Source organism: Neophocaena asiaeorientalis, unplaced genomic scaffold (genome assembly GCF_003031525.2).
Source record: "Neophocaena asiaeorientalis asiaeorientalis breed wild unplaced genomic scaffold, Neophocaena_asiaeorientalis_V1.1 scaffold1186, whole genome shotgun sequence".
Taxonomy (NCBI): Eukaryota; Metazoa; Chordata; class Mammalia; order Artiodactyla; family Phocoenidae; genus Neophocaena; species Neophocaena asiaeorientalis.
Window position 1 is genome coordinate 858,887 of NW_020173974.1, and position 19,807 is coordinate 878,693.

Consider the following 19,807-nt stretch of genomic DNA (forward strand, 5'->3'; position numbering starts at 1 on the left):
AGGCCGTCTTGGGCCCGGAGATTGCAGAGACCCGGAGGAGAGGGACTCTTTCGTCACCTGTCCCCTCCTTCTGGCCTCCAGACCCAGCTGGATCTCCCCCCCCCACCGCCCCGCCCCCGCTTCCTGCTCAGGGCTGTGGTCATTTTCCAAAGGCCACACACCCATCCCAGAGAGACAGCCTTGTTTATCCATGACTTGTCTCCGGAGAGAAGGCCCTTGTGTCCAGATAATCTGACATTCCCTCTCTATCCCCAGGCTGGACTGAAGTGCTGGTTACCGCTTGGGTTTACCAGTTTGGTAACTAGGTGCGACCTGTTGATAGCTGGTGTAGGCCAGGAGACCAAATTTGGGTTGAGGGGACATTGAGGCTCTGAGCTGCTTTCCCTCCTTCCAGGGCTGGGCGGCCAAGGAGCCATGCCTACCTGGGGGGCTGGCTCCCCGTCCCCTGACCGTTTTGCGGTGACTGCGGAGGCCGAGGACAAGGTGCGGGAACAGCAACCCTATGTGGAGCGCATCTTCAGGGTGGGGATGAGCGTCCTCCCGAAGGACTGTCCTGAGAACCCTCACATCTGGCTGCAGCTGGAGGGCCCCAAGGAGAACGCCAGCAGAGCCAAGGTGAACGCCTCTCCCTGACCCTTCTGGGAAAACAATGACTCCCTCCCCCGAGGAGGCAGAAGAGAGGAGGGGCTGGGGAGGATCTCCACTCTTTGCTTGTCTCACTGGCCCTGAGCTTTGAGGAGCTTCCAGACTCTCTATTTGTCAAGAGTTTTGGTTTCATTTCTGCTGCGATGACCCAGATTCTGCCAGGGCTTGGAGATAAGTGACTCAGTTCAAATCAGTTTTTACTCTTTGGGAGAGAAGAGATAATCTGGTTGGGCAGGCAGGCCCCACCAAGGAATTCACTGTGGGGTGGGAGGCCACACTGATTCCTTTGGAGTTAGTCAGGACTTACAGTAAGGCACAACCAAATACCATCCTTGTGGTCCTAGTTTGTTTCCTTATCTATAAAATGTGAATAATAACAGTACCCACCTCACTGAACTTATTGTGAATTAGATAAAGCGTGTAAAGCGTGAGTTCGGTAAAAGTTGTCAATGATGATTGTTATGACGGAAATATACAACACGCATACACACACATAGGTGTTTAGAAGAGACAGCCTTTTAACCAATTAATTATAACAGTTTCTGCCTTTTAACCAATTAATTATAACAGTTTCTTAAGTTGAGGCAAGTTCTAAATGGAAATTCAGCCACAGGCTGTCAACTGAAAAGGCAAAGAAGTGAGTTTCTCGCTCCCCTCTTAACCACCACGTTTTTCAGGATCTGTAGGGCTCCATTGCTCTCCTCAGGCATCCTGGAGCTCAGAGGAGAGCAGCGGCCCCGAAGGAGCTATTGGGCCACTTAGGATTCCAGCAGTCTCTTTTTTTTTTTTCCTACCTCCCCTCCCCACCTTTTCCCCCAGGAGTACCTGAAGGGTCTCTGCAGCCCAGAGCTACAGAATGAAATTCACTACCCACCCAAACTGCACTGCATCTTTCTGGGAGCCCAGGGCTTCTTCCTTGATTGCCTGACTTGGAGCACATCAGCCCACCTGGTGCCGGGGGTGCCCGGCTCACTGATGGTCAGCGGCCTGACCGAGGCCTTTGTCATGGTCCAGAGCCGAGTGGAGGAGCTGGTGGAGCGGCTGAGCTGGGACTTTCGGCTGGGGCCATCCCCTGGAGCCTCTCAGTGTGCTGGAGTGCTGAGAGAATTCTCTTCTCTGCTGCAGTCCCGGGGGGATGCCCACACAGAGGCCCTGCTGCAGCTGCCCCTTGCTGTCCAGGAAGAACTGCTGAGCCTGGTGCAAGAGGCATCCAGGGGGCAGGGGGCCCAAGCATTCCCGTCCTGGGAGTGGGGGAGCCCAAGTCTGCTGGGTGCTCAGCACCAGGGAGTCAGGAGTCCCCTGAGTGACAGCAGGGAGTCTCTGGACACAGGACCTGCAGGGTGGCAGGAGTCAAGGGGAGAGAGACGTGCTATGGAGAAGGAGGGGACAAAGCACGGTGGTCCCAGGGAGATGGATTTGGGGTGGAAGGAGTGGCCCGGGGAAGAGGCCTCGGAGAGACAAGTGGCCTTCAGGCCACAGTCAGGAGGAGGAGAGGCAGGGCAGGCAGTGCCTCTGAAAGGGAAGGCCCTGGGGAAGGAGGGGGTGCCTCAGGAAAGAGGAAGGTTCTGGGTCCAGGGCGCGCCTCCTGGCACCCAGGGCCCGTGTCAGAAGGCAGCCCAGCCCCGGGGAGCCTCCCTCCTGCAGCGGCTCCATAATGGGGAAGCCTCACCTCCAAGAGTGCCCAGCCCCCCACCAGCGCCTGAACCCCCTTGGCACTGCGGAGATCGAGGGGACAGAGGAGACAGGGCAGACAAGCAGCAGGTCGTGGCTCGAGGTCGGGGGTCTCCGTGGAAACGAGGCACCCGGGGGGGTAATTTGGTGACTGGCACACAGCGTTTCCAGGAGGCCCTCCAGGACCCTTTCACCCTGTGCCTTGCCAATGTGCCAGGCAAGCCAGACCTCCGCCATATTGTCATCGATGGCAGCAACGTGGCCATGGTGTGAGTACCTGGTGGGGCTGAGCGTCCTGGGGAGGGGGATGAGATGACGAGATGGGCAGTTGCATTCACCTTGGGGATATGTGCGAAGTGGGGGGCAGTACAGCCAGGCTGCCAGGCCCCCCTGGGGGTCCCAGAATGCTGACCCCTTTCCACTGCAGGCATGGCCTCCAGCACTACTTCTCCAGCCGGGGCATTGCCATTGCTGTGCAGTACTTCTGGGACCGTGGCCACCGCGACATAACCGTCTTTGTGCCTCAGTGGCGTTTCAGTAGGGACTCCAAGGTCAGAGGTGAGTTGGGATGGGTCTTTTGTGTCTGGGGATGGGCCCTGCTTCCACCTTGAGGATAACCCCATTGTGTTCCTCTTTCTCTAGAGGGTCACTTCCTGCACAAGCTGTATTCCCTCAGCCTGCTCTCCCTCACTCCCTCCCGGGTCTTGGATGGCAAGAGGATCTCTTCCTATGACGACAGGTACTTGCTTCTTTCTTGGTCACAGGCTGGACATTCAAGGAGCCAAGTGGGAGACTGAGGGAGAGACAGAAGCTCCTGACCCTTCACACTGTCTGTAAGCCTGAGTCGTGGGACAAGGGTCAGTTCTCCTCCATGTGCCCCTGTGATTGGGGAGGTAAACCTGCCCTGCAGGCAGGATGAGATGGATGGTGGACAGCTCTGTTTGTCCACTCATCCTTCACTTTTCACTCATCAAACTAAAGGATGCCTCATATTTATATAGTGCCTTACTGTCTAGAGAATACTGGTTTAATGGAAAGATGGGAAAGCCAATGACATGAATAGCTGACAAATGCCTCTTACAACCTAGATGTCCAAACACATAGAGAAATTCCCCAACCTTCTGGAAGAACCAGAATAAATGTTCAAAATAACGATAAATGAAGAAACACATTCCGTACATAATAAGACTGTACAAAACATGGTATAATAAAAGACAGTGAAAGATCACTGGTCTTAGAATTTGCAGGTCTGGATTTGAGTCCCAGGTTGCACAGTCATTGACTGTGGAGTCTCTTAGTGGATTAATCTCTTTGTCTCAAGGTCCTCTTCCATTTATTCATCCTCCTTGTGAATGTGAAAAGAAGCTAAGGTATGTGTTTGTCTCACTCAAGGTGCTGGGCAGGAGGGCAGTGATATTCCTTAGTTTTTCATGGATCCAATCAAGTGTGGCAGAGGGCCTACCTCTTGTACAGAAGTGGAGACGGAGAGTCAGAGTAGTTAATTTTCTTGGCAAAGGCTATGAAGTAGCAAAGGGAAAATGAGAACTTAAAGCTGCTAGCTGGTTTAACTGAAAAACATGGGGCACATTCCTTCCCCAGTGTGCACACAGTGTGGGAGATGGGCAGATTTTAAAAGCTAACTAACCGATTTAAAAAAAACTAGTGACAAGTTCTTTATTCTCTAGGATTTTCGGTTTTAAATTAAAAACAAGTTTCCAAACTGAAGTGATTATATATTTTGTTTTTTCAAATACTTAGCTCTTACTCCCTAACAGGAAAATGGTATTCTACAAAAAGTTCACGTTCTCCCGATGCTATTCTGTTTTATGTCTAGATTTCACAGGTTATCTGCGCTATGGAATCTTCTTTACACGCCAGCACTGACACAGTTAAAACTGAAGGTTGAGTCAGTTGTAATAAATTTTGAAGGCACATGTCTGTACAGTGGTGTACGTCCTGATAGGCCGACAGCACAATATGAATTTGGAATTTTGCCTAGTTACAGTGAAAAACACAGTGGCACGTAGCACAGGCCTACTGAATACTGCGGAACAACGTATGATGTAATGTGATAATAGTAAAATATGCTTAACTTGAAAATACCTTTTGTACATTATATGATACCATATACATTTTTATGTCATCTTCTTAATTTGTTTCCCAGACAGAAACTCAGAACCAGACACCTGTCACACCGAATCCTGATTACTAGTCCCCTCTATACCAAAATATCTTTCAAATACTGACTGCCTGCTTAGTACTAGGTGCGTGGCCTGCCGAAGGAAGCAGGAATGCAGGGAATCAGGGAAGACCTGATTCTCGACTTCAGAGAGCCCAAAGAAAATGTAAACCAACAGTACAGAATGGAGAGGAAAGGGATCCCCCTTCTGGCTGGGGTTCTGTGGGAAGAGAAAGCTTTGAGAGCTTTTGTTGATTGATTGACAAGGACATGGGATGCGCTGGAGCTCTAGGTTTTAAACCTGTTAGAAAGGACTCACCTCATGAGTCCTACCCCAGTCCTGTGGAATCAGAATTACTAAAGTGGGGCCCAGGCATCTATTTTTTTAAAGTTCCCCTGGTGGTTGCGTTCATCACTGAGGTTGGGGAAGCACCTTCCAGATGGAGGGAATAGTTTGAGAAAGATGGAAGTCGGACAGCACGGGGCATGTTTGAAGAACAGGGTGTAATCTGATCATTGATTTTGGCAGGAGCTGAGTACAGCAGGGAGTGTGGGGTGAGATAAGGCCATAAGAGTGGCTTGGAGCTGGGTTCTAGATGGCCTTGGCTGCCAGGCCTGGACATGTGGAAATATTCGGTAGATAAAGGGCAAGTTTGGAAGACTTTTGTGTAGGAAGAGCATATTCTCTTGGGGGAGGTCAGGAGAGACTGGAGGGTGGTAAGTGGCTGGGGGCAGGGGACCCCCTCATCAGGAGGCTATGCAGTAGTACCATGCTTGCGATGTCCAGGTAGCTCAGATGGTAATGGTGGGACTGGAAAAGAAGGAAGCAGAGTGGAAAGCCTTTCAGAGGAGGAGCATGATGGATCTGTGACTGATTCATGGGGGCACGGTGGAAGAAGACAGAGCCAGAGCCAGATCTTTCTGTTTCATGCTAATGAGGCACAAAGTGTTGAGTGGAGGATTGTGGTGACTTGAGGGGATGCTATTGGGGAACCACGATGGATTCATCTTTCATGAGTTTCCTTTCTAACCCGTGGCACCTGTATGCAGTCAGTCACCTGGGGGCTGGATCAAGGTGAGGGGGCCAGAACTCCATCACCGGAAGTGGGTCACGGGAATCAATAACGCTCTTTGGGGTTGGGACCTTGGAGAGTCCCAATATGGCGGCCGTGGTTTTCGTGACAGGTTCATGGTGAAGCTGGCTGAAGAGACCGATGGGATCATTGTCTCCAATGACCAGTTCCGGGACCTGGCAGAGGAGTCTGCGAAGTGGATGGCGATCATTAGAGAGCGGTGAGGGAGCCCTCCCCTGAGCACAGGGCACGGACTCAGACCTTTCTCTAAAACCAGCTCTGCTCTGCCACCGGGTGAGGACTCTGGGAAGGGGCTGACATTGCTTTGCGAAGGATGGTAGCTGGCAGCTTCTGATGGTGTTGGTCTTAACTGTCCGGGAGGTGGGCAAAGGCCCCTCTGTGACCACACATTCTCTGTGCCCATCCAGCCTGCTGCCCTTCACCTTCGTGGGAAACCTCTTCATGGTGCCTGATGACCCACTGGGGCGAAATGGCCCCACACTGGATGAGTTCCTGAAGAAGCCGGTCAGGTAATGCCTCAGACTCTCCTAGGCAGCCCTAGCTTTTGCTCTGCAGGAGCCTTGCAGGCCTGGAGAATTGGGGGAAGAATGACCTCAATCTGGGCCAGCTTTATTCTGTAGTAGTTCAAGTTGCCTTGGGCTTGGCCCAAGGAATCCTGACTCAGACCCTCCTGGCTGGGAGGGAAGCTCCTGTTTCCTGTTTTCCCTAATCAGTGTGTTGGACGGAGTTATTTGGAAGGTGCTTGCTTTTACTTATGGCCAGCTGCATTGAGCATGCCCTCTGTTGGACATAAAGTGATTAATTTATTAGACTAGAACTAGATAGTGGCAGGTTCACCTTCCAGGTTCCGAAGGAACAGGCCATCTTCCCTTCAGAAGTGGGTTGATACTACCCCTCAGTGGTCAGTTTCTGGAACTTCAGGGTCACTCCCCAGAGCCCAGACTAGGCAGGGCGGTTGACTGGGAGTGGAGAGCAGGGAGGCCCACTGGGCTGTCACCTCCCTCGAGGATGCTCATCAGTTCTTCCTGTTCCCTCTGCTTCTTCCCAGGGCACAGGGGTCTTCTAAGGCGCAGCATTCTGCCAGGGGCTTCACAGAACACAGTAGTCAGCAGCAGGGGAGAAAAGAAGAGGAGAAAGGCAGCGGTGGCATTCGGAAGACGCGGGAGACAGAGCGGCTCCGGCGCCAACTGCTGGAGGTGTTTTGGGGCCAGGATCACAAGGTGGACTTCATCCTGCAGCGGGAGCCGTACTGCCGGGACATCAACCAGCTCTCTGAGGCCCTGCTCAGTCTCAACTTTTGAGCCTCACCTGTCTGAGTGACTGCCACCCCGTCAGCTCCAGCCTCATCCAGCTCAGCTCATTCTGTGAGGGTCCCTCTGCTGCTCAGACCCTGACCCAGTCTCACCCTGAGTTGGTGCTTTGTGTCAGGGAAGCACCAAGGAAGCGCATTCGTGTGTGGGGAATGCTCTTGCCTGGGGCACTTTGGGGACAGGTCTGTAAGGTGACCTGATCTCATCTTGAGTCAGGACCTCAACCAGCTCTCAGGAGGTTCTGCTCAGCCTTAACTTCTTAACCTTGCTTTATGCAGGGTTTCTGTAGGGAATGGGGGCTGCTGGGAAGGGTGGGTCACAGAGATGGGGACTGTTGGCCCCTCCTCTATGCTGAGCTGGGGATGGAGGCTAGAGTGGGTGGGAGGGGAATGTAGAACAGGTGGCCAGGAAGCTAAGCCTTTCCTCCTCCTGGCTGCTGCTCTGATGGCCAGAGGACAGGACGAGTCCCAGGCCTGGCTGGGCTCCTGGGCGCATCAAAGGGAATGCTGGGCCCCGGAAAGGCTAGTGTTACGGGGTCTGGGTCACAGTGGGGCAGCGGGGAGCTGGTGGAGAAGGCAGAGGGAGACTTGGCTTCTGGTCTCAGCTATGCCTGCCTGTGACCTTGATTGATCTTGGTCTTTACTTCCGCCTACAAGTCAGGGGTAAAAAAGCCTGTTGGGAGGAGAGATGAGAACGTGGAGGGAAGCTCCTTGGAGGAAAGGTACTTGGACCAAGCCTCAGGTGTGTCTGTCTGTGGTTGCACAGGCTTCCTAACCAAAACCTCACTTTCAGAGAGCTGAGGGTCCTCTGTCCCCAGGACCTGTGCCCTAGATGTTTTAACACTGCATCCTCAGTATAATGTGCCCTATAATGGCTGCGTCCCTTTTGGGCAACCCCCCCCCCCAAATCCACATTTACAAAACGGTTAATTAGGGGTGACTGTTTGCATTACCAGAAAACTCTCAGGGTTCCTTCCTATCAATGGCAGCTCTCCTGTTGCATTCAGGTGTTTGTTTACAGTTGAACGAATGTGTCAGAAAGTCCGCAGTCCCCGGTTAATGCACTTGCTCGAGCGTTGAGCAGTCACCAAACCAGCGAAGCCATGTTCTGCGAGCAAAACGTTCATGTGACCTGACCCTAGCATCTTCTTTACAGAACATATATGTTGCATAAAGCGAGACCCACTTCTGCTCTGTGTGTGCGTGTATGCGGACGGGAGGGTTTATAGAGTTTGTATCTAGAGGAACCAATCTGGAAAACGAAAATTGAAGAATCAGAGTCAGAAGGTACTTGACTGGCCACCAGACCAGCTGCTGTCACCTCAGGACATTCTCTTTCCTCCTTGATTCTTACAGGTCATTGTCCTGTATCTGCTTGAAATCCTCCTGTACCAGGGAATTTACTACCTCCGAGGCAGCACATCCATCCGTGGACAGTACTAGTCAGTCCTTCCTTTAGTGCATCCCCAAATATGCTTTTCTGTTACTTCTACCTTTGAGGCCAGTCATTCCATCAGGAACAGTACAGAGCCAGTCAACTTCCTAAAGAGTCCAAAACCAGATAAAGAAGTGAGACAGGTGTTCCTGGATTCTGTGCTGTCTGGGCCCTGCAGCAAGCCCCTGGACATGGCCCTCTTTTTAGGCTGATTTCTGTTCCCTGAGTGGCACAGGGAGTTGAAATCACCCCAGATCCTTGTATCAGCAACTAGCATGTGGATCTGAATGATGATGGAGAGGGTCCTAGGGGCCCAGTGTCTTTGCCCCTCCCCATTGCTGAGGTCCACCACTACACTGCACTGAGCTGGGCTGGGGGCAGGCGAGTTGGAGAGGCTAGTCAGGGTGGTAACAGTGATTCAAAGACAACCCATAGTCCCCTCGGAAGAAAGGAGATTGGTTATTATGGCCTGAATTGGGGGCTAGGGGAACTGCTTCTGGTCAAACTGTGGCAGAAACCAGGGTCGAGAAAAAGGGAGAGGCTCCTTGATGAATACTTGGGATTCTTCTTCCCTGAAAGGATTGAGTTTGTAACTTTTGATAGGTTCCTTGTACCTTTCACTTTGAATGCTGGTGGGTATGCAGTGGGCTCGAGGTATCTTCTGCCCTTTTGTGATAGGGATCCTGGTTGACTTAAGTGGCCCCAGACAGATGAGAGGCAAGTCCTTATCTTTTGACAGTCCTAAACTTTGCACAGCTTTGTCCTGCTGCAGCCCGATGAACTGGGGCAAGTGTGTGATTGCTTTATCAATTCACGGCTGTTCAGTGACAGACTGAAGGCTGTCCTGGACTTGGACCTTGTCCCTTCCTCTGCTGGCATCCTAACGGCGCTGTGTGAAACAAGTATGCAGGGTGACCGCAGAGCCCACTGGAAATGGATCACCGTTCTTCTCGCCTCTACCTTTGTCATAACCTCGTGCCTCAAATTTGTCGCCAACTCTTTTGGCAATGGAGGGACCAAGAAGGGAGATGTTGCACATTATAACTTTCAAAACCCCATGTAAAGTAAAGGGTCTCCTAGGATGGCACTCCTTGAGAGAAATTTCAGAACCTAGGCCAAAGAGATGAGCTGAAGCCAGTGAGATAATTTATCTTTGTTGCCTGAACTGCGGAACATTCTCTACACAGCAAAAAGGAGAAATGGGCCAGGAACAGGACATGCAGGGAAACCAAGCTCGGGAATTTATTTAGCAGCAGTTGAAGAGGTTAAGGTCCCAACTCGATGAGACTGCAGCCTTGAAACAGCAGACCGTCTCTCAGTTACATGAGGTGTGGCAACAGGACAATGGGAAAGAAAGAGGACTCCCTAAGAACCAGATGGTTTCAGGTTTCAAGCAGAGGAGATCCTGAGCTCATTGTTTCTCATTAGGAAAGCCCCCGCTGAGGGACAGGCCTCAGGCCCTTCCTTGAGCCTCCCCCACCTAGGCTATGACTTCCTTCAAGGCGGCCGCCAGCTCTGGGAAGGAATACTGGTAGCCAGCAGCCAGTGTCCGCCTTGGGACTACCTTCTGGCCCTCCAGCAGCATGACGGCTCGTTCTCGCCCAAAGACAGCTTGTACCACCGTGCTGGGGAGAGGGATGAGGGCTGGGCGGCCCAGGGCTGCGCCCAAGGCCCGGGCAAACTCAGCGTTGGTAGTGGAGGAGGCTGGAGACACTCCGTTCAGGACCCCTTGCACGTGGCTTGCTTCAAGGGCGTGGGCTAGGATTCCTGCCAAGTCTCTGACGTGAATCCAGGGGAAGAACTGGTGGCCTGAGCCGATGGGGCCCCCCAGGCCCAGGCGGAAGGGCAGCAGCATGTGACCAATGGCACCGCCTCCACGGCCCAGCACAACCCCTAGAGCGGGCAAGAAGGACGGTACAGGAAGGCCCCTTAGCCTCCAGGCAGTCCCACAGTTCCTCCCTGCTTCCCCCTCCTCACCTTTTCCCCACGCTGACTGCTCTGTGGCAGGCAAGGGGCGTGGCTCTCTTTGGGATGTCCCGCCCTCCCACCTGTAGGTTAGCTAGAAGTGGAGGCATCCTCTGTAAGCCCAGCTCCCCTTATCCCCCCACCCTCCCAGCCCGGAGAAGGCATTCCAACCGTGTCTGATACCCAGGGCCCTGGTTCTCACCGGAGCGCACCACCACTTGGCGTGTAGAATCTCCAGGAAGCCTCGCTGCAGCTTCCCATTTGGTTACAAGGTTGGAGAAAAAGTCAAAATCCCCTCCTGGGCTGTCCTCATCGTACTCGGCAGTCAGGCTGGGCTGGTAGTAAGCTGCCGGTGGAACAGCACTTGTTTGCTCTGCGTGTCCTTGGTCCTGTCTGGCCCTTTGCAGTCAAGGCTCCCCTTGGCCTCACCCTCCTTGGCCCTTGGGATCTCCCCACGGGAACTCAGAGCCATGGATATTTCCCCCTTGATCTTCTCCATGAGCTGACCTGTTCCGGCCCTGGAGTCATTCTTATCTTTCGTTATGGGGCTAAGCTGAGGTGCTGGAGTGAGAAGCTAAGAATAAAGACTTGGGTGCCAGACTGCCTGAGTTTTAATCTCAGCTCCACCATTTATTAACTCTGACTAAAGGCAAATTACATAACGTCTCTGTGCAGAATTTTTGCATCTTTAAAATGGGAATAATAGTACCTACTGCATAGGTTTCTTGTAAGGATTAAATGTAATATGTGCAAATCACTTAGAATAGTGGCATGTGTGTGTGTGTGTGTGTGTATTTGTTATTTGGTCCCAAAGGTAAAATACAAGAATCAAGAATTCTGTTCCTAAAGAAATGTGCTATAAGAAATAAGGGACCTGGAAGTAGGTGGGACTTTCCCTGGCACTGGGAGCAGTGCCACTCCCTTCACTTTCTCTGAGGTCCCCATTTCTCAGTGAAAGTACACAAAAGTCAGGAAAAATATGCATGGAATGAGGGCCTAGGTAGATCCCCTGCTTGGAAAAGACCAGCACTCTGGGGCCTGAGCTGCTCCTCACTGTGCTCCCTCCTTTCCCTGGCTAGTCTAAGGGTTGGTGGTGTGGGACATACCTACACCTGTGACTAAGACCCAGACCTGGGGGGATTGTGGGGCTTTGGCAATGGCTCTAGCCAGCATTTGGGTGGTCTCCAGGCGGCTGCTGAGAACCTCTTTTTGGAAGGCTTCATTCCACCTGCAGGAGAAACAGGGGAAATAAAATGCCACTAAATACATGTACATACCCTTCCTTTCCTCTCTTTCCCTGGGGCCCATCCATATCCGTTTCTAATAAAACCCTGCATTGCAGCTTAGAGGAATGGTCCATCTCTTCTGTAGAAGGAAAAGGCACATCTACTTTGGGCATCCTGAGTGGGGAGCAAGGTCCACCAGCTGAGCGGGAAGAAGGGCAAGTGGCTGTGGAGGAGTGGGGGTGGGGGAACGAGCAGTCCGGTATACGGGCTGAGTTCTCAATCTGGCAGTCCCATTCTCCACAGCTCACAGGTAATCCTCAGAGTCGGCCCTCTCCTCCCTCTGCTCTGAAGGATGTCAGCTTCAGGGCCCGGCTGACCTGCGGAGAGGGTTGAGGATGTTCTCTCCCGCCAGATTGACGGCGGCATCGCAGCGGGGCAGCCCCGACGTAGCGAGCTCATCCTGTTGGAGAAAGCACACAGTGCCCGCGAGCCCTCGCCCTGCGCCACCAAACTAGGCCCCACCCCACCCCCCATGCTTCCAGAATTTGGACATACCCACGTGATCCGACCGGCCCCTGGCTTTCGGGAGACCAGCGTCACTTCGTGGCCCCTGGCCTTCAGCAGCTGGGTTAGGGCTGTCCCAATGAAGCCCGTTCCGCCACCTGATCAGAAAATGAGAGGTGTTTATCCTCCCGGGGGCGCCTTCCGTCCCCACGTGGCCCCCTCTTCCGGTGCCCTCCCATCTGACGCCAGACTTCTCCCCTCCTCGCCCCCTCCCCGCGATGCAGAGGTGACACAGGTCACAGAGTTTAGGGAGATTCGGCTTCTAGGGCTCTGAGGCCAAGGCCAGGTTGCCTGTGCGCGAGACGGTGCCCTCTCTCAGAAACGGCCTCCTAGCCCTCAATTTCTGGCTATGTTTTCTTTGTACAAACCGGCCTCCTCCCACTCCCCCTTCCTGCCCTCCCTCACCCACAAGAACCCTCATAGCGACCAGGACCTAACGCGCCTGCGCAAGATTTAGAGTCCACCTCGCGGACGACTGCAGCCTTTCTGCGCATGCGTCTTTCGGGAAGCGCCCTCCACTTGTGGGGCGGGTAGGACTGGGCGTGGTCCTGCCTGGCGACCCGGAAGAATTCGTAGTGAACGCTGTATATTTCACTGCAAAGAGAGGCGGGGATCTTGGCAAGGAGGCCGGGGGGTGGGGAAATAGACTGAGGGGGCGGGGAAAGAAGGGGAGGAGGCGGAAGAGGGAAGGTTTTAGTGTAGAAAAAACTTTTGACCTAAAGCCCGAAGGTGCTCAGTCCTCCGAATTATGGCTGTCTCTTCAGTTTGGTGGATACGTAGTACAAGGGAATCCGTCCAGAGGTACAATGGATTTCTCTCTACCCGGCCTATTATTTCACCTTTTCTTCTCCCTGTTCCGGCTCCTTCCTGTCGGCATTTAAACGTTCTCAAGGTCCCCTCGACTTAAAATAACCCTTCTCCAGCCCTCTTCCTCCGCTAATGTCCTTTCTCTTCACCTTCATAGCCAAACTTCTTAAAAGAGTGGTGTCCATTTTCTACTTCTGCTTCACATCCATCTGGCTTTGCCTTTATCATTCATGGCCCCTCTCGCCAATATCACTGATTTCCCACGTGTCACCAAAACTAACGCCTAGTTTTCAGTCGTTTTTCTTGACCTCTGTATCACTGGACACTTGCTGACTCCTCCCTCCCTTTGGAAATGCTCTTTTCTCGGCCTCAAGGAAAGCCACACTCTCTTCTGGGTCTTTCGCCCAGCTTTATTCAGTCTGTGTTGCTTGCCCCACCTCCTCTAAGGTCTTACAATGTTGATATTCCTCAAAGCTGGGTCCTACGGATCTTCCTTTCTTCCCATTGTGCACTTTCTCCCAAGAATCTACCTCGGTGAATTCGGTTACCAGTTTTTTCAAAGAAGACTTCCCGAATCGCCTATGAACTATAGGAGAACCTCAGCGCTCCTGAATCCTATAAAAACTTCCCACTGGATATATCTTCTTGGTTATCTAAAACACTTGATTTTACTTACTAAATATCTCCCAGATCCATGTATTTCTATCGCTGCCACCATGACTGTTCTTCAAGTTATTATCCTCTTTGGTCTATTTTCTGCAGTAGTCTCTTTAATAGATTTCTGCTTCAGCATGTTTTTCTCTCTCCAAACTGTTCCACACACTGCAAATGGAATGGTCTTTTAAAAATATGTGGGGAAAATTCCCTGGTGGTCCAGTGGTTAAGACTCTGTGCTCCCAGTGCAGGGGGCCTGGGTTTGATCCCTGGTTAGGGAACTAGATCCCACATGCATGCTGCAACTAAGAGTTAGCATGCCGCAAATAAAGAATCTGCATGCTGCTACTAAAGATCCCGCATGCCTCAACGAAGATACTGCACGCAGCAACGAAGATCCCACATGCCGCAACTAAGACCCAGCGCAGCCAAATAAATAAATATTTAAAAATATATATATATAAAAATATGTGGGAGGAACACTTTGTGGCATATGTATCCTGAAACACTCCCGTTACAAATGGATATGCTTGATAGAATTGAACACATCTTCACTTAAATGCATTGTCAAGTTAGCTAGAAAATAAAATAACTCTCCAGAGACCAAAAACAAAGTGTGCTTTGGGGCTGAGGCTATCTTGTGCTTTGTCAGTCAGTCTTTGTAACCCAGAGGCCTGGTTGACAGGAGACAATACCTGGGACAGTGCGGGGGGGTGGGGAGTTGTGGGGAGAGGGGGAGGAGAGTCTGCTAAATCAGATGCCTTTAGACCACAGATTCAGGAGGGTGGAGGTCCATCAGTATCCTCATGGAAGTGAGGTGGGAATCCCTTCCAGAGCTTTGTGCCCCTTGTAAGAGGGGACATACATAGGGACAGCGCTCTGATCCCAGCAACCACTCCTCCTCCCCTGGGAGGCTGATGGAGAGCAGGTTTGTAATGCCTTAGAGTCTTTTTGCACTGGGGTTCTGGAGATGGGTGGGTCAGCTTCTCCCTCCTCCTCAGCCTCTCCTTTGACAACTGATCTAGTTAAGTTAAACCGTTCGCAGATCTCAAAGTCCATCTTACACTTTGGGTTTTTTGTTTTTTTTGCGGTACGCGGGCCTCTCGCTGTCGTGGCCTCTCCGGTTGCGGAGCACAGGCTCCGGACATGCAGGCTTAGCGGCCATGGCTCACGGGCCCAGCCGCTCCGCGGCATGTGGGATCTTACCGGACCGGGGCACAAACCCGTGTCCCCTGCATCGGCAGGCGGACTCTCAACCACTGCGCCAGCAGGGAAGCCCCCATCTGACACTTTGGCAGTTAAAACGTTCAAATACGAGCCAGATAACAAGACCTGAGAAATTTCTGTCTGCACATCTGGGTGTAGGGCCAAGTGCAGCTGGTGCCCCTCAGGAAGACAAGGGTTCCTCCTGAGTCTATAGCAATCGCAAGGACTTCTTTCATTGAAATGGGACAGTTTCCTCCACAGCTGCTTCCTCAAACAGCAAAAAGAGTTGAGCACAGTCCCTCTGGGTGGTCAGGCCATCACTGTGGGGCGGGACAGGAAGCCAGGACTCAGGGAGGGATCTTCCTCTCAGCGTGGGCTGGGGCAGGGCAGGATGAGGGGTTTGCTGGCAACTCTGCACCTTCCCCTATGCCAGCTCTGTGTGAATGCCCACTGCTTCATTTTGCTTGGGCAGATTTTTACGACTTCTTTCAGGCTCTGGCATGTAATTTGCTAAATGCTATTCACATCATCATTTCACATAGTTTCTAATTAAAGTATGATAGGACCAACCAACCAATCAACCAATCAACCAAGATCCTAACATGGAGATCCAACAGATAAAGGAGCCTAGAACCCCTCTGGTCCCCCTTTTTAACATAGTCTTCTTAGACCCCAGAGTTTGTGGAGATAGAAGTGAAACCAAGCAACTCAGATTGGGACTTGAACCCACGTGCTGGGACTCGAACCTGGCCAAAACCTAGATTGGGACTTGAACCCATAGACTTTCTTTTTTTAAATTAATTAATTTTTATTTATTTTATTTTTGGCTGCGTTGGGTCTTCATTGCTGTGCGCAGGCTTCTCACTGTGGTGGCTTCTCTTGTTGTGGAGCACGGGCTCTAGGCGCCCAGGCTTCAGTAGTTGTTGTACGCAGGCTCAGTAGTTGTGTCGCATGGGGCTTAGTTGCTCCGCGGCATGTGGGATCTTCCCGGGCCAGGGCTTGAACCCGTGTCCCCTGCATTGGCAGGCGGATTCTTAACCACTGTCCCACCAGGGAAGTCCCAGTTGCATTGTACTTTAAATTTGTATTTTCCTGATTACTAATAAGGTTGGGTGCCTTTCATATGTTTATTGGCCATTTGGATATCTTATTTTGTGAATTTCCTGTTCAAGTCTCTTGTCAGTGTTTCTTTAGGGTTGTCTTATTTTTTTTCTTATTGATTGACAGACATTATGTATAAATTCTGCATGTGAGCCCTTTGTTGGCGTATGTGCTGTAAGGATCTTCCTCCACAGGGTGGCTTGCCTTTTCACTCTCTTAAAGATGTCTTTTGATGAGAAGTCCTTCTTGTAATCCAATTTATCAAATCATTTTTCCTTTAAGACAGTAATTCTCAACTGGGGGTGAATTTCAGATAAAATACAGGACCGCTAGTTAAATCTGAATATCAGATAAACAATGAAAAAATTTAATTATTTCCCAGGAAATTTTTGGGACACACACTATTTTTGTTGTTGTTGTTGTTGAATCTGAGATTCAATTCTAACTGTGTGTCTGTCCCCCCTCACCAAACATGGCAACATTTCCTCCAGGGAACATTTGGCAATGTTCTGGAGACATTTTTCGTTGTCATAACTGGGGCACTGGTGGTGGTGCTACTGGCATCAGTGGGTAGAGGCCAGGGATGCTTTTAAACATCCTACAATGCACGGGACATTCCTCCACAACAAAAATTTATCCTGTTCAAAATATCAATAGTGCAAGGTTGAGAAACTTGTTTTAAGGTTAGTGATTTTTTTTTTTTTTCCGGTACACGGGCCTCTCAGTGTTGTGGCCTCTCCCGTTGCGGAGCACAGGCTCCGGACGCGCAGGCTCAGCGGCCATGGCTCACGGGCCCAGCCACTCTGCGGCATGTGGGATCTTCCCGGACCGGGGCACGAACCTGTGTCTGCTGCATCGGCAGGCGGAGTCTCAACCACTGCGCCACCAGGGAAGCCCAAGGTTAGTGATTTTTGTGTGCCCTGAAGAAATCTTTCTAAACCCCAAGGTGATAAAGATACTCCTGTCATATTGTCTAGAAGTTTTATTATTTTACTTTTAATGTGTGGGACACCTGGAACTGATGTTTGTGTGTGTGTGAGATAGGGGTCAAATTTCATTTTTCCCCATGGATATTCACTTGACCCAGCAATATGCACTGAAATGAGTGTCCTTTTTCACTGCCCTGTATTTCCTCCTTTGTCATAAACCACGTGTCCATGGATGAATGTGTCTTTTTCTGGACTCCGTTCTGTTTAATTGCTCTAATTGATTGTCTTTGCATCAACATCACATTGTACTAATTATAGTAGATTTAATAAATCTTGATTCTGGGGGGTATCTTAGTTTGGGTTTTCCCAGAAATAGACCCTGATAACAAAGACTTGAGTGCGAGTAATTTATTTGTGATGTGATTCCTGGAAGGGGTGTGGCTTTAGGACTGTCAACCAAAGACGTGAGAGACAGAACAGGCCAAAGGACTCAATGGAGGGTTCTCTTAGGGATTGGGTGCAGACAGGAAAAAGGCCCTATTCTCCGCTCACCTCTTCAGATCCACCCTCCTCCCTGCTCTGTTACCCACCTTTTGCTTCATTTGTATCATTTTTTTTTTAGATTCCACATATAAGCTGTATCATATGATATTTGTCTTTCTCCGTCTGACTTACTTCACTTAGTATGATAATCTCTAGATCCATCCATGTTGCTGCAAATGGCATTATTTCATTCTTTTTAATGGCTGAGTAATATTCCATTGTATATAAGTACCACATCTTCTTTATCCATTCCTCTGTCGATGGACATTGCTTCCATGTCTTGGCTATTGTAAACAGCACTGGAATGAACATTGGGGTGCATGTATCCTTTTGTACCATGTTTGCAAAGAGCAGATTTTAGTTCGAGGACTTTCTTATCTGAATGGTCAGAAAGTGGAGTAGCCACCTTGCTTGGTGATCACCACATGAGGATGAGGTAGGAGGATTTAAGCATTTGGTTAGAGTGGCGGGTGGGAAAGTTAAGTTCCTTTGAGTGAATTTTCTAGTTCCTAAGAAGATCAGTGCCAGAGAGAATAGTACCTTGGTTAAGGGTCAGAAACTTTGTATGACTGTAGAAGTCCTTTTACCTTTCTGGGTTCTAATTACACTATTAGGAACTTGGATTAGGTGGTAGCAATGATAGCTAACTTATATTGAGCTCTTCTGTGTTTTAAGCAGAATATTGGTTCATTTAATGCTAACAACAACTGTATGATTTGGGAACTGTAATTACCTGTATTTCAGACATGAAGAAACCGAGGCGTAAAGACATTCTTTTGCCTGTGGTCAGTACATAGCTACTAAGTGGTGGAGCTGGGATTTGAACCTAGGCAGTCAGTTCCAGAGCTGGCATGCTTAACCACGAAACCATACAGCTTTTCAGCGATAAGTGTTAGTGTTCCAGCTCTAATCATCCTCTGATTTTGGGGTTAAACGAAATCATATTTGTGAACTTTGCATTATTCTATACAAATGACACTTCATATCTTGTAATTTTTCAAAATCAGATTATTACATAAATCAGGCAAAGCCTCATAGACTGTGAGCTCTGATAGGGCAGGCACTGAACCTGTCTTATTTGCTCTTGTCTCCCTGTGCCTGGGACACTGTAGGTGCACAGCATAATTTGTTTATGGATTGAGGGCAGAACCATGGCAGAGAGGCACATTTTTGCTCAAAAGGTGGCCAGCTGGGGGAATCCTAGCCCCAAGTCCAGGGCAGGCTGAAGGAAGCCGAGGCTGCCTAGTGACTGGACTTCCAGTGGGCTCTGAGACCAGCGGGAGGCTGGGCTGGATGTGAAGGGTTGGGCTGCTTTTGAGAAGAGGCCCTGTCTAAATCAGGGGTCTGATCCCCTCTCAGCCAGGCTAGGGGACATTGCCCTCCTAGTGCCCTACTGCCTCTCTCCTCTGTGCCTCCCCACAAGTGCTGGGCATTGTTGAGATCACACAGACTTGGGCTTGCGGGGTGAGTGTCAGTGCTTCCCTTGGGACCTAGGCTGGACTCTGATGCACCTGGGGACCTTGAGGACTGCCTGCCCAGCCCTGCCTGGCACTGAGCCTGCTTTACCTTGGCTTAGGGCTGACATTTTTTTTTGTCACGGATAGAGAAACTTTATTCAATATTTTATAACAATCACAATGACAGCAATCAGTAATAATAACAGTAACAACCACAGTAATGACGACTAACAACATTGATGATGCTCGATATGATAATCATCATAATAATATATTATAATTTGATATTATAATATCAATACTTACAGGCAGATAGACCAATCACACATTCCGCTGTGAGTGAATGACCAAGTGCCCTTACTGAGACTCATGGGTTGGTTTGGCGTCCGAATCATATTTTTCACCTTGAATTGGGTTCTGTGAAGACAAAGGCCAAGCAGCAGAAGGAAAAAAGGCGGGAGGAAAGGGAAAAGCAGGAGGAAAGGAAAAGCACTGTAAGTTGAGTGTTGAGCAAGGCGGGGACTCCTGGGACGACATAGGAGGTGAAGCCTGGCAGGGAGAGGAGACCAGGTCAAGCAAAACCTGCCTGCTTGCACCTCCCCATCCTCTGCCCTGAGCTTGGACATCTGGCTCTCCAAGCCAGGTGGTGCTGGCCTCCCTGGAAGAAGGTGGGACAACCCCCCGCCCCTCCCAGGTTTACTTCTGTGGAGGCATAAAGTAGCCTTCCAGCCGCTCTTGGTTTGCAGCTCTGTGCAAAGGCCATTGGCTGCTGACGGCACCGCCTACAGCAGTCATTACCTGCGTGTCTGCTGGTGATGCACAGAAATGTCTTCCCACCAGATCTAAAATGAGAACCAGGTAACCTTGCAGTGCCTGGAATGCCTGTCTTCTATCCCCATCCACCCAACATACAAGCTCTTTGGTCGTCTCCCACGCTGTCTTGCCTGCTGCTCAGTGGTGCCATCTGCCGGACATGTACCCCTTCCCAGCCCTCTTCATTTGGAATGCTCTATTCCCCAGTA

The 19,807-nt window shown here is 50.6% G+C and overlaps 2 protein-coding genes across 4 annotated transcripts in view; one reads left to right on the top strand and one right to left on the bottom strand.

Annotated features, from left to right (window-relative positions):
• Nucleotides 1-8,089, top strand: part of KHNYN (KH and NYN domain containing) — an 8,253-nt gene extending 164 nt beyond the window's left edge. The window contains exons 2-8 of the mRNA XM_024753230.1: nucleotides 395-615; nucleotides 1,465-2,585; nucleotides 2,744-2,874; nucleotides 2,959-3,055; nucleotides 5,681-5,788; nucleotides 5,997-6,098; nucleotides 6,638-8,089. Of these exons, the coding sequence (XP_024608998.1) occupies nucleotides 415-615; nucleotides 1,465-2,585; nucleotides 2,744-2,874; nucleotides 2,959-3,055; nucleotides 5,681-5,788; nucleotides 5,997-6,098; nucleotides 6,638-6,890 (2,013 nt within the window). The 5' untranslated portion in view covers nucleotides 395-414 and the 3' untranslated portion in view covers nucleotides 6,891-8,089. The remainder of the gene's footprint in view (nucleotides 1-394; nucleotides 616-1,464; nucleotides 2,586-2,743; nucleotides 2,875-2,958; nucleotides 3,056-5,680; nucleotides 5,789-5,996; nucleotides 6,099-6,637) is intronic.
• A 1,378-nt stretch (nucleotides 8,090-9,467) lies between these two features.
• On the bottom strand, nucleotides 9,468-12,574 carry SDR39U1 (short chain dehydrogenase/reductase family 39U member 1). Of its 3 annotated transcripts, XM_024753232.1 has the most exons (6): nucleotides 12,494-12,574; nucleotides 12,080-12,186; nucleotides 11,902-11,984; nucleotides 11,405-11,526; nucleotides 10,501-10,644; nucleotides 9,468-10,226 (listed from the first exon to the last, which is right to left on the bottom strand). In XM_024753232.1, the coding sequence occupies exons 1-6, from the start codon at nucleotides 12,507-12,509 to the stop codon at nucleotides 9,814-9,816; spliced, it is 885 nt and encodes a 294-aa protein (XP_024609000.1). In that variant the 5' UTR covers nucleotides 12,510-12,574; the 3' UTR covers nucleotides 9,468-9,813. The 3 variants fall into 3 exon arrangements, with proteins under 3 accessions (XP_024609000.1, XP_024609002.1, XP_024609001.1); XM_024753234.1 differs by lacking the exons at nucleotides 11,405-11,526; nucleotides 11,902-11,984 and adding an exon at nucleotides 11,576-11,901 and having other exon boundaries at nucleotides 12,494-12,505; XM_024753233.1 differs by lacking the exons at nucleotides 11,405-11,526; nucleotides 11,902-11,984; nucleotides 12,494-12,574 and adding an exon at nucleotides 11,576-11,901 and having other exon boundaries at nucleotides 12,080-12,473.
• Between the last annotated feature and the right edge of the window lie 7,233 nt (nucleotides 12,575-19,807).